General features: G+C 64.0%; 1 protein-coding gene across 1 annotated transcript; it reads right to left on the bottom strand.

Annotated features, from left to right (window-relative positions):
- Positions 1–6,975: 6,975 nt before the first annotated feature.
- LOC133361662 (uncharacterized) lies at positions 6,976–13,720 on the bottom strand. Its single transcript, XM_061580649.1, has 2 exons — positions 11,882–13,720; positions 6,976–8,070 (listed from the first exon to the last, which is right to left on the bottom strand). The coding sequence occupies exons 1-2, from the start codon at positions 13,175–13,177 to the stop codon at positions 8,056–8,058; spliced, it is 1,311 nt and encodes a 436-aa protein (XP_061436633.1). The 5' UTR covers positions 13,178–13,720; the 3' UTR covers positions 6,976–8,055.
- Between the last annotated feature and the right edge of the window lie 603 nt (positions 13,721–14,323).

Genomic DNA, 14,323 nt, shown 5'->3' with positions numbered 1-14,323 from the left:
CGCGTGCGTGCGCGTGCGTGCAAACGCGTGCACGTGTGTGCACGTGCGTGCACGTGCATGCACGTGTGCACGTGCGTGCACGTGCACGTGTGCGCTGCGTGCACGTGCGTGCGCGTGCGCGTGCGTGCACGTGCATGCGCGCGCGTGCACGTGTGTGCACGCGTGTGCACGTGCGTGCACGCGCGTGCACGTGGTGCACGCGTGTGCACGTGCGTGCACGTGTGTGCACGTGCGTGCACGTGTGTGCACGTGTTGCACGTGTGTGCACGTTGTGCACAGCTTGCACGTGCGTGCACGTGCTTGCACGTGTGGCACGTGCGTGCACGTGTGTGCACGTGTGTCCACACGCGTGCACGTGGGTGTACGTGCGTGCACGTGCTGCACGTGTGTGCACGTGTGTCCACGTGCGTGCACGGTGTGCACGCGCGTGCACGTGTGCACGTCTATGCACGTGCGTGCGCGTGCGTGCGCGTGCGTGCGCGTGCGTGCAAACGCGTGCACGTGTGTGCACGTGCGTGCACGTGCATGCACGTGTGCACGTGCGTGCACGTGCACGTGCGTGCGCGTGCGTGCACGTGCGTGCGCGTGCGCGTGCGTGCACGTGCATGCGCGCGCGTGCACGTGTGTGCACGCGTGTGCACGTGCGTGCACGCGCGTGCACGTGGGTGCACGCGTGTGCACGTGCGTGCACGTGTGTGCACGTGCGTGCACGTGTGTGCACGTGTGTGCACGTGTGTGCACACGCGTGCACGTGCGTGCACGTGCTTGCACGTGCTTGCACGTGTGGGCACGTGTGTGCACGTGTGTGCACACGCGTGCACGTTCGTGCACGTGCGTGCGCGTGCGTGCGTGCGCGTGGGTGCACGTGCGTGCACGCGTGTGCACACACGTGCACGCACGTGCACGCACGTGGACACACGTGCACACACGTGCACGCACGTGCACGCACGTGCACGCACGTGCACGCACGTGCACCCACGTGCGTGCACGTGTGTGCACACGCGTGCGTGCGCGTGCGTGCGCGTGTGTGCACGTCTGTGCAAGTGCGTGCGTGTGCGTGCGCGTGCGTGCGTGCGCGTGTGTGCACACGCGTGCACGTGTGTGCACGTGCACGTGTGTGCACGTGCGCGTGCACGTGTGTGCGTGCGCGTGCGTGCGTGCGCGTGTGTGCACACGCGTGCACGTGTGTGCACGTGCACGTGGGTGCACGTGCGTGCACGTGTGTGCACGTGCGTGCACGTGCGTGCACGTGCGTGCGCGTGCGTGCGCGTGTGTGCACGTGCGTGCGCGTGTGTGCACGTGTGTGCACGTGCGTGCACGTGCGTCCACGTGCGTGCACGTGCGTGCACGTGTGTGCACGAGCGTGCACGAGTGTGCACGTGTGTGCGTGCGCGTGCGTGCGCGTGCGTGCGCGTGCATGCACGTGCGTGCACACGCGTGCACGTGTGCGTGCGCGTGCGCGTGCATGCACGTGCGTGCACACGCGTGCACGTGCACGCGTGCACGCACGTGTGTGCGTGCGCGTGCGTGTGCGTGCGTGCGTGCACGTGTGTGCACAAGCGTGCACGTGTGTGCACGTCTGTGCGCGTGCGTGCGCATGCGTGTGCGTGCGCGCGCGTGCACGTGCGTGCACGTGCGTGCACGCGTGTGCACGTGTGTGCACGCGTGTGCACGTGTGTGCGTGCGCGTGCACGTGTGTGCGTGCGCGTGCGTGCGCGTGCGTGCGCGTGCGTGCGCGTGCATGCACGTGCGTGCACACGCGTGCACGTGTGTGCACACACGTGTTTGCACGTGCGTGCACGCGTGTGCACGCACGCGCACGCACGCGCACGCACGTGCACACACGTGCACACACGTGCACACACGTGCACGCGTGTGCACGCACGCGCACGCACGCGCACGCACGTGCACGCACGCGCACGCACGTGCACGCACGTGCACGCGTGTGCACGCACGTGCACGCACGCGCACGCACGCGCACGCACGCGCACGCACGCGCGCGCACGCACGCGCACGCACACACGTGCACGCACGCGCACGCACGCGCACGCACACGCACGCACGCGCACAGACGTGCACACACGTGCACGCGTGTGCAAACACGTGCACGCACGTGCGCACGCACGTGCACACACGTGCACGCGTGTGCAATCACGTGCACGCACGTGCGCACGCACGTGCACGCACGTGCACACACGTGCACGCACGTGCACGCACGCGCACGCACGCGCACGCACGCACGTGCACGCGCACGCACACACGTGCACACGCGTGCACGCACGTGCACACACGTGCACCCACGTGCACACGCGTGCACGCATGTGCACGCCCGTGCACGCACGTGCACGCACGTGCACGTGTGTGCACACACGTGCACAGACGTGCACACACGCGCACGCACGCGCACGCGCACGCACGCACGCGCACGCACACACGTGCACGCACACGCACACACGTGCACACACGTGAACACACGTGCACATACGTGCACCCACGTGTGCACACGCGTGCACGTGCACGCGCGCGCACGCACGCACGCGCACGCACGCACGTGCACGCGTGCGTGCGCAGGCATGCGCGTGCGCGCGCGTGCACGTGTGTGCGCACACGTGCACACACGTGCACACACGTGCACGCGTGTGCACGCACGCGCACGCACGCGCACGCACGTGCACGCACGCGCACGCACGAGCACGCACGTGCACAGACGTGCACACACGTGCACGCGTGTGCAAACACGTGCACGCACGTGCACACGTGCACGCACGTGCACGCACGTGCACACGCGTGCACCCACGTGTACATGCGTGCACGCACGTGCACGCGTGTGCACGCACGTGCACGCACGTGCACGTGCGTGCACGTGCGTGCACATGCGTGCACGTGTGTGCACGTGTGTGCACGTGCGTGCGTGCGCGTGCACGTGTGTGCGTGCGCGTGCGCGTGCGTGCGCGTGCGTGCACGCGCGTGCACGTGGTGCACGTGGTGCACGTGCGTGCACGTGTGTGCACACACGTGCACAGACGTGCACACACGCGCACGCACGCGCACGCACGCACGCGCACGAACGCGCACGCACGCGCACGCACACGCACGTGCGTGCACGCGCGTGCACGCGTGTGCACACACGTGCACACACGTGCACGCACGTGCACGCACGTGCACACGCGTGCACGCACGCGCACGCACGCGCACGCTACGCGCACGCACGCGTACAGACGTGCACACACGTGCACGCGCGCGTGCACACACGTGCACGCGCGTGTGCAAACACGCGCACGCACGCGCACGCACGCGCACGCACGCGCACGCACGCGCGCGCACGCACGCGCACGCACACACGTGCACGCGCACGCACACACGTGCACGCACGTGCACGCACGTGCACACACGTGCACCCACGTGCACACGCGTGCACGCATTTGCACGCCCGTGCACGCACGTGCACGCACGTGCACGTGTGTGCACACACGTGCACAGACGTGCACACACGCGCACGCACGCGCACGCGCACGCACGCGCACGCACACACGTGCACGCGCACGCACACACGTGCACACACGTGAACACGCGTGCACATACGTGCACCCACGTGTGCACACGCGTGCACGTGCACACGCGCGCACGCACGCACGCGCACGCACGTGCACGCGTGCGTGCGCACGCGCACACGTGCGTGCACGTGTGTGCACGAGCGTGCACGAGCGTGCACGTGTGTGCGTGCGCGTGCACGTGTGTGCGTGCGCGTGCGTGCGCGTGCGTGCGCGTGCGTGCACGTGCGTGCACGTCTGTGCTCGTGCGTGCGCGTGCGTGCGGGTGCGTGCGCGTGTGTGCACACGCGTGCACGTGTGTGCACGTGCGTGCAAGTGTGTGCACGTGCGTGCACGTGTGTGCACGTGTGTCCACACGCGTGCACGTGGGTGTACGTGCGTGCACGTGCGTGCACGTGTGTGCACGTGTGTCCACGTGCGTGCACGTGTGTGCACGCGCGTGCACGTGTGTGCACGTCTATGCACGCTGCGTGCGCGTGCGTGCACGTGCATGCGCGCGCGTGCACGTGTGTGCACGCGTGTGCACGTGCGTGCACGCGCGTGCACGTGGGTGCACGCGTGTGCACGTGCGTGCACGTGTGTGCACGTGCGTGCACGTGTGTGCACACGCGTGCACGTGCGTGCACGTGCTTGCACGTGCTTGCACGTGTGGGCACGTGTGTGCACGTGTGTGCACACGCGTGCACGTTCGTGCACGTGCGTGCGCGTGCGTGCGTGCGCGTGGGTGCACGTGCGTGCACGCGTGTGCACACACGTGCACGCACGTGCACGCACGTGGACACACGTGCACACACGTGCACGCACGTGCACGCACGTGCACGCACGTGCACGCACGTGCACCCACGTGCGTGCACGTGTGTGCACACGCGTGCGTGCGCGTGCGTGCGCGTGTGTGCACGTCTGTGCAAGTGCGTGCGTGTGCGTGCGCGTGCGTGCGTGCGCGTGTGTGCACACGCGTGCACGTGTGTGCACGTGCACGTGTGTGCACGTGCGCGTGCACGTGTGTGCGTGCGCGTGCGTGCGTGCGCGTGTGTGCACACGCGTGCACGTGTGTGCACGTGCACGTGGGTGCACGTGCGTGCACGTGTGTGCACGTGCGTGCACGTGCGTGCACGTGCGTGCGCGTGCGTGCGCGTGTGTGCACGTGCGTGCGCGTGTGTGCACGTGTGTGCACGTGCGTGCACGTGCGTCCACGTGCGTGCACGTGCGTGCACGTGTGTGCACGAGCGTGCACGAGTGTGCACGTGTGTGCGTGCGCGTGCGTGCGCGTGCGTGCGCGTGCATGCACGTGCGTGCACACGCGTGCACGTGTGCGTGCGCGTGCGCGTGCATGCACGTGCGTGCACACGCGTGCACGTGTGCGTGCGTGTGCGTGCACGCGTGTGCACGCGTGCACGCACGTGTGTGCGTGCGCGTGCGTGTGCGTGCGTGCGTGCACGTGTGTGCACAAGCGTGCACGTGTGTGCACGTCTGTGCGCGTGCGTGCGCATGCGTGTGCGTGCGCGCGCGTGCACGTGCGTGCACGTGCGTGCACGCGTGTGCACGTGTGTGCACGCGTGTGCACGTGTGTGCACGTGTGTGCGTGCGCGTGCACGTGTGTGCGTGCGCGTGCGTGCGCGTGCGTGCGCGTGCGTGCGCGTGCATGCACGTGCGTGCACACGCGTGCACGTGTGTGCACACACGTGTTTGCACGTGCGTGCACGCGTGTGCACGCACGCCGCACGCACGTGCACACACGTGCACACACGTGCACACACGTGCACGCGTGTGCACGCACGCGCACGCACGCGCACGCACGTGCACGCACGCGCACGCACGTGCACGCACGTGCACGCGTGTGCACGCACGTGCACGCACGCGCACGCACGCGCACGCACGGCACGCACGCGCGCGCACGCACGCGCACGCACACACGTGCACGCACGCGCACGCACGCGCACGCACACGCACGCACGCGCACAGACGTGCACACACGTGCACGCGTGTGCAAACACGTGCACGCACGTGCGCACGCACGTGCACACACGTGCACGCGTGTGCAATCACGTGCACGCACGTGCGCACGCACGTGCACGCACGTGCACACACGTGCACGCACGTGCACGCACGCGCACGCACGCGCACGCACGCACGTGCACGCGCACGCACACGTGCACACGCGTGCACGCACGTGCACACACGTGCACCCACGTGCACACGCGTGCACGCATGTGCACGCCCGTGCACGCACGTGCACGCACGTGCACGTGTGTGCACACACGTGCACAGACGCGCACGCACGCGCACGCGCACGCACGCACGCGCACGCACACACGTGCACGCACACGCACACACGTGCACACACGTGAACACACGTGCACATACGTGCACCCACGTGTGCACACGCGTGCACGTGCACGCGCGCGCACGCACGCACGCGCACGCACGCACGTGCACGCGTGCGTGCGCAGGCATGCGCGTGCGCTCGCGTGCACGTGTGTGCGCACACGTGCACACACGTGCACACACGTGCACGCGTGTGCACGCACGCGCACGCACGCGCACGCACGTGCACGCACGCGCACGCACGAGCACGCACGTGCACAGACGTGCACACACGTGCACGCGTGTGCAAACACGTGCACGCACGTGCACGCACGTGCACACGCGTGCACGCACGTGTACATGCGTGCACGCACGTGTACACGCGTGTGCACGCACGTGCACGCACGGTGCACGTGCGGCACGTGCGTGCACATGCGTGCACGTGTGTGCACGTGTGGCACGTGCGTGCGTGCGCGTGCTGTGCGCGTGCGTGCACGCGCGTGCACGTGTGCACGTGCGTGCACGTGTTTGCACACGCGTGCACGTGCGTGCACGTGTGTGCACACACGTGCACAGACGTGCACACACGCGCACGCACGCGCACGCGCACGCACGCACGCGCACGAACGCGCACGCACGCGCACGCACGCACACGCACGTGCGTGCACGCGCGTGCACGCGTGTGCACACACGTGCACACACGTGCACGCACGTGCACGCACGTGCACACGCGTGCACGCACGCGCACGCACGCGCACGCACGCGCACGCACGCGTACAGACGTGCACACACGTGCACGCGCGCGTGCACACACGTGCACGCGCGTGTGCAAACACGCGCACGCACGCGCACGCACGCGCACGCACGCGCGCGCACGCACGCGCACGCACACACGTGCACGCGCACGCACACACGTGCACGCACGTGCACGCACGTGCACACACGTGCACCCACGTGCACACGCGTGCACGCATTTGCACGCCCGTGCACGCACGTGCACGCACGTGCACGTGTGTGCACACACGTGCACAGACGTGCACACACGCGCACGCACGCGCACGCGCACGCACGCGCACGCACACACGTGTGAAGTGTTCTTGACGACGCGTGGACAACGGGGTAAGGCACACGTATTTATTTACACAATGGCTTTACAATACTGGAGGGATGTATCGGCCCCCTCACCCGTACAACTGGGAATTCACCCCTAGCTAGCCTTCCTAGCCGAGTCCTCCGCTAACGGGCTAGGGGAGGCTGTCTGGCCCGACACTGGTCAGTCGGGCTACGGTACCCGGAATCCCAGAGGTCTGACTCTGGTTCCGGGACCACGCCACTGGCTCCAGCCTGCACTGCCCTTACAAGGGCGGCGTCCCAGGGGGAGTCCAGGGCCTATCTGGCCGGTCTTCTCTCTTCACTTAACTACTCTAAGACTGAGCCCCGAGCTCTCTGGCTCAACCCTTTTTATACCCCCCTAGAGGATCGAAACCCCCCCTCACGCCGTCCAGTACGGACGTCGTTGCGGGCACCACCCCGTGTGCTCACGGAGACCCCGCCCACTGTGTCTGTTTTCCGTTAGCCCCTATGCAAACAGCCCTACACAACAGACCCTCTGTAACAGCCCTACATCACCTCCCCCTGTACAGCTCGCAGCCGTCCCGGCTGCAACAACTTTCAATAAAGGTTATTTAACCCCTGGACCCCCGCGTGTGCCTTAAAAAACGTTTTTTAACACTAACACGAAGGAAACAACAGCAACAACGACAACAACAACAACAATGACAACAACAAAACCCTCAACCCCGAAAGGGAACAATCCGACGCACCCCCCCCGAATAAATACGGATACCGTAAGAACAAACTATATACAATTTGCAGCGAAGCCACCATACACACAACAGCAGGTGAGCACCACGTATGTGAATTCAATGGGCAGGGAACACACCCCCCCCACACAACACACAATGAACACAACATATCTACACATCTTGCGGTTTCACAACAATCTGCGCATTTTTGCGCGTGTCCTTGCGGTTTCACAACAGTCTGCGCATTTTTGCGCGTGTCCTTGCGGCGGGCCCCTCACACGGGGAAACCCCGGGTGGCGGACCGTCAGATGGTAATCGTCCGTCCGGGAGCGAGGCCTCCTCTGATGCCTCGTGACTGTTGGTATCCCCAGAAGGGGTGGTCGGGCGTGAGCCCGTCAGTCTCGATGCACCTGGAGGTGGCACGGCCGGCAAGGCATTAGGTGAGCGGGGTGGAGACGGACCTAGTGAGTCGGTCGACCCCCCACACGTCTGGCCACGCATGTGTGAAGTGGGTTTGTGTGCCGCGACGAAAGGTTTCAACCGAGAGGGGTGCACGAACCATCGCCGCTTCCCCCAACGAATGCGCACGCACTGTGGTCGCAAGACCTCGACCACTTCCACAGGACCCCGCCACGGCCGCGCCAGCTTAGGGGAGGTAGCCAGGGGTACTTGGGGACAGTGCAACCATGCCCTGTCCCCCGGTTTCCACTGTATGACATGCGCCCGACCCAACCTGAGGCGCTCGTTCGCCTTTTGACGGAGGTCCGAGTTCAACCTCGCAGCATCCCGCGCCTCTGTTAATTTAGCCAGATTAAATTTGACGTGGTCAGCCAATTTAGTTTTTCCTTGCGGGTCGGGGATCTGCAGCTGGGCGCGAACAGGCGGGTCGGGTTCGCGACCGTACATAAGGTAAAAGGGGGAAAACCCCGTAGCTGCATGGGGTGCCATCCGGTATGCCGCCAAGACCCCCTGAATATGCAGGTCCCAATCAGTTTGAGAATCTGAGACCTGCTGTGCCATCATTGACGAAATGGTGCGATGCAGGCGCTCGACCATTCCGTCGGTCTGTGGGTGATACGGGGAGGTCCGAATTTTCTTTGTGCCTAAGAGGTCACAGACTTGTTTAAGTAATTTGCTGGAAAAATTTTTACCCTGGTCGGTCAGCAGCCGCTCCGGAGCACCTTTGTCCAGGACGTATCCCTGAACAAAGGCGTCCACGATGGCTGCTGCCGACTGGTTGGCAAGGGGCCAGGCCATGGGCCAGCGCGTAAAATACTCAACTCCTGTCAGCAAATACCTATTGCCCCTGGGGGTGGCGGGAAATGGCCCCAAGATGTCCAGTGCGACAAGCTCATTTATTCTGGACACCTTGATTGATTGTAAAGGCGGGTTAGACTCCCGCGCCGGCGGTTTCCGTTGCGCACACCGCGGGCATGAACTCAAAAGATCCCCCACATCCTTTGTCATACCAGGCCAAAAAAAATCTAGTTGTATCAGTGCAAGGGTCTTTAGAGTCCCCAGATGTAACAGGCGCTCATGCGCGGCCCACACCACTTTGCCTCGCAACTCCGAAGGGACGACCAGCCGATGTCGCTGTGATTTTGCGTCCCAATGCATGAGCAGACCCTGTACCATTTCCCATGCACCCGAATCACCTTTCACCCGGCCAGCACCCCCGACGCGACGACGCCACCCGAGGAGGGAGGTATCCTCCATTTGGAGGCGCCCCCACTCAGTGACGGGCAACCCCAACAGGGAATCCCTTCCCTGTTGTTCGATCGAATTATCAGGCAGTGGCTCGTCGTCGTCGGTGGCTGCCAGGATCGGGACCGATGCGTCCCCTGAAGGTCTGCAACGTCCCGACCCCAGGAGGCATGCACATTCCGAGGTGGTTGGCATGCGTGACAGAGCGTCCGCGTTGGTATGGCGAACGCCCTTACGGTAAGTGGTCTCAAAATCAAAATCCTGGAGAACCTCCAACCATCGAGACAACTGTCCCGATGGTTGTTGGACCCGCAGGGCGTACTGTAGTGCCGCATGATCTGTGCGGACGGTGAAATGCCGACCGTACAGATATGGGCGGTACTGTTGGATGAAAAAAACAATTGCCAACAGTTCTCTACGGGTAACACAATATCTCTGCTCCGCAGGAGACAACACCCGACTACCGTACGCGACCACCCGTTCAACGCCATCAACCACCTGGGAAAGCACACCCCCAATACCCGTGTTGCTCGCATCGGTGTCGAGCAAAAAGGGTTTCGAAAAGTCAGGGTAGATCAAGGGAGGGGCTTTCACCAGGGCGTCCCGAAGGGAGCGGAACGCAGCCTCCTCCTCTTGACCCCAGTGGAAACGAACCCCTTTAGATGTTAGAGCGTGCAGGGGTTTAGCAATTGTTGCAAAATCAGCAACAAACCGTCGATAATACGACGCGAACCCAATGAAACTCCTGACCTCTCCCACCGAGGTGGGAGTCGGCCAGGAGCTGACACACTGCGTTTTGGCGGGATCGGTAGCAATACCTGAGCGCCCCACGATGTGCCCCAAATAACGCACCGAATCACGCAACAAATGGCATTTTTGGGGCTTAAATTTCAAATTAGCAGCCCGCATCTTTAGGAAAACCGCCCGCAACCTCTGGAGATGCTCATCAAAAGTTTTACCAAAGACGATAACGTCATCCAAATAAATGAGGCACGACTCCCATTGCAGTCCAGCCAAAACCAATTCCATTAAACGCTGGAAAGTTGCCGGGGCCGAGTGTAAGCCCATCGGCAACCTGTTGAATTGAAACAAGCCGTGCGGCGTACGAAAAGCAGTTTTAGGCTTTGACTCATCATCCAGAGGAAGCTGCCAGAATCCCGAAAGTAAATCTAGTGTGGAAAAGAATCGCGCTCCCGCCAAGGCGTCAAGCGATTCATCCATCCGAGGGAGCGGGTATGCGTCGGCAACCGAAATTTTATTAAGACGCCGGAAGTCAACGCAAAACCGCAACGAACCGTCCTGCTTTTTAACCAGGACGATCGGCGCTCCCCAAGGGCTGGTGGAAGGAGAAATGATGTCCGCGGCCAACATGTCATCAACAGCCGATTTGACATGGTCCTTTTCGGCGGGACTCAACCGAAACGGATTTTGGCGAATTGGCGCGCTGTCACCCGTGTCAATATGGTGACGCAGCAAGTGAGTGCAACCCAAATCATACTTATTTCGACTAAAAACGTCGGAAAATTCTCGCAGTAATGTTTTAAGTTGTCGACGCTCTGAATCGGACAGGTCCGTCGATCCCGCACAAAGCGCCTCGAGCCACCCTTCATCGCTGTCCGAACGCGGTCGCGACGCAGGGACAGTGTTGACGGAATTTACGGCGGGTTCCTCACACGGCACCGGCGTTGCGTGAGCAAGCACGGTCCCCTGTGGGAGCACCACCGTCCGCGAGCCCACATTTAGGACCGCGATGAAGGGTTCACCATCCCCTCTCACTATGGTCTGGGCCGGTAGTAAGTCAGGTCCACTAACCCCGGCCCTAGACGGTCCCAACAGTACCCCTTGTGCCCCAGCACCCTTAACGAGGGGCCGCCGAAGTTTCAAGGGTACCAACATTTGCGTTCCCGGAGGAACGCGTACCGTTCTCTCCACGAACGCCGGCACCGTCGCGAACGCCGTCCGAGTCGCAACCGGTGATGGCAGAAACGCCATGCGTCTGCCCGATGGAAGCTCTATGCACCCCTGGTCGATCAAAATTACAATCGGCATCTTGGCCAGGAAGTCCGTCCCCAGCAGGCACGGAACCGCCAGCGAGGAAGAAACAAAAATCGGCCCAGACAATTTTATTTCCCCGATACAAATTTGGGCACGAATTTGTCCGATGATGCCAAGTGAGCCCCCGTTAGCCGCATAGAATGGTATGTTAACTGGCATCAAAGGACGACTTCGGACAGGGAGAATGTTATAAATTAATTCCGAAATAATAGTCGCCGATGCCCCCGTATCGACCAGGATGCGCACTTCCACCCCGTCGATATATCCTACAACGGCCGACTGCCCCGACGATGCGGCAACCACACGATCGGCCAGCACGGACCACTGGCCGGGTTCGATATGGGTACCCGGAGTGGTGCGTGATGGTGCGATGGTGCGTGATACCGGCCCCCCTCTCGTCGCGGTGATTGAGTGCGTGACGGGTGTGTGTGTGGGCCAAACGTGTGGGGTGCCGCGACTCGCCGGTTTTTGATGGTGGAGCTTGGGATGAGGCCCGTCGTCCCGGTGAGGTGTCGTCCCGCGCTGACGAGGAGAGCGGCACCCCGAGGCGACGTGGCCCCGGACGCCGCAGTTAAAACACCGCGGGAGCGACGTCGGAGGTGACGAATGGTCGGAACGGCCCGACCCGTCCTGGCCCGGCCGTGCACTCGTCGCCTGTTGCCGTCGGTGGTCGACGGCGTAGAGTTCCTCCGTCGGAAGGGTGGCTGCAGCCACCGCACGCCCCGCCGATGCCCTGCTGGCTTTGCGCCGAAGCGACAGGAGGTTTGCGTGGAGGAGCCGCGCCGCCTGGAGCGATGTCATTTCCGCGTCCTCCTGTGCGACGACAGCAATGTCAAGATCGTCGGCCAGGAGGAGTATCTTCTCCGTTACCATAGCGTCGATGCCGTCGTCATCCATCCGGGGGAAGGCCGACTTGGCCATCGCCAGGAGGCTCGTTCGGTACGCTAGGGGCGACTCCTTTTCTCCCCGCTTGCGGTCGTAGAACTCCTGTCTGCATTCCGCCGATGGTCCGTAGACTCCTCCCAGCAGCTGCAGCGCCATCGGTAACGTAGAGCGCTTTTCCTTTGGTGCCGATGTTAGGGCGGCAAGCGCGTCGCCGTCCAGGAGCGCCGGCAGGGCGCTGAGAGCTTCTTCGTCTGTCCATTTAGCCATTTCTTGGTGGGCGAGGAAGCGTCTTCGGAAGCCGCTCCAGTCGCCCTCTGCGCCCACGAATTCTTTAAGCGGGGGCAGCCTTTGGTGTAGTGCAGCGGTTGCCGTGGAGTCCCGTGGGCTGCTGCCTCCCCGACTCGGCTGCGTCTCGGCGCGAATGGCAGATGGCATCGCCTGTCGCAGCTTTGATGACGCGCCCTCCTCCGTCGTTGATGCGGCAGCCCCAGCGCGGCCGATGTCGGACCCCAGGTTGAGGTTGGCCACGCCCCTAGCGGTCGCTGCGTCGATGGCGGGAAATTCAAAATTTAAATCTTCAGAAATGGCGGGAAGGCGCTCCATACGCCGGTTCCCCTCGGCCCGCGGTGGACCACCAGCCCCCAGCCGTGTGATGTTCTCCAGCGTAGCGGCAGCGGCGTAGAGCAGTTCCGCCAGCCTCTCGTGAGCCAGCCTCAGGTTGTCTCCCCGCTGCTCCTCTTCATGGCGACGCTCCGGTAAGCGCGCGTCCGGCCCCGGCTGCACGTCGTCTAGTAGAGCCATCTCGGGCTCGACAATTTCGGCGGCGTCTTCCGCCTGCTGTTCCCTGGCTCGAGCTGTTTGGCGCGTGTCCATGTTCTTGGTTCTTCTGACGCCAGATGAAGTGTTCTTGACGACGCGTGGACAACGGGGTAAGGCACACGTATTTATTTACACAATGGCTTTACAATACTGGAGGGATGTATCGGCCCCCTCACCCGTACAACTGGGAATTCACCCCTAGCTAGCCTTCCTAGCCGAGTCCTCCGCTAACGGGCTAGGGGAGGCTGTCTGGCCCGACACTGGTCAGTCGGGCTACGGTACCCGGAATCCCAGAGGTCTGACTCTGGTTCCGGGACCACGCCACTGGCTCCAGCCTGCACTGCCCTTACAAGGGCGGCGTCCCAGGGGGAGTCCAGGGCCTATCTGGCCGGTCTTCTCTCTTCACTTAACTACTCTAAGACTGAGCCCCGAGCTCTCTGGCTCAACCCTTTTTATACCCCCCTAGAGGATCGAAACCCCCCCTCACGCCGTCCAGTACGGACGTCGTTGCGGGCACCACCCCGTGTGCTCACGGAGACCCCGCCCACTGTGTCTGTTTTCCGTTAGCCCCTATGCAAACAGCCCTACACAACAGACCCTCTGTAACAGCCCTACACGTGCACGCGCACGCACACACGTGCACACACGTGAACACGCGTGCACATACGTGCACCCACGTGTGCACACGCGTGCACGTGCACACGCGCGCACGCACGCACGCGCACGCACGCACGTGCACGCGTGCGTGCGCACGCGCACGCACGAGCACGCACGTGCACGCACGCGCACGCACGCGCACGCACGCACGTGCACGCGCACGCACACACGTGCACACGCGTGCACGCACGTGCACACACGTGCACCCACGTGCACACGCGTGCACGCATGTGCACGCCCGTGCACGCACGTGCACGCACGTGCACGTGTGTGCACACACGTGCACAGACGTGCACACACGCGCACGCACGCGCACGCGCACGCACGCACGCGCACGCACACACGTGCACGCACACGCACACACGTGCACACACGTGAACACACGTGCACATACGTGCACCCACGTGTGCACACGCGTGCACGTGCACGCGCGCGCACGCACGCACGCGCACGCACGCACGTGCACGCGTGCGTGCGCAGGCATGCGCGTGCGCGCGCGTGCACGCGCGTGCACGTGTGTGCGCACACGTGCACCCACGTGCA

This window comes from Lethenteron reissneri, unplaced genomic scaffold (genome assembly GCF_015708825.2).
Source record: "Lethenteron reissneri isolate LAM-NWPU_2019-01 unplaced genomic scaffold, ASM1570882v1 scaffold_1181, whole genome shotgun sequence".
Classification (NCBI taxonomy): domain Eukaryota; kingdom Metazoa; phylum Chordata; class Hyperoartia; order Petromyzontiformes; family Petromyzontidae; genus Lethenteron; species Lethenteron reissneri.
This window is presented reverse-complemented; position numbering and strand designations above follow the sequence as displayed.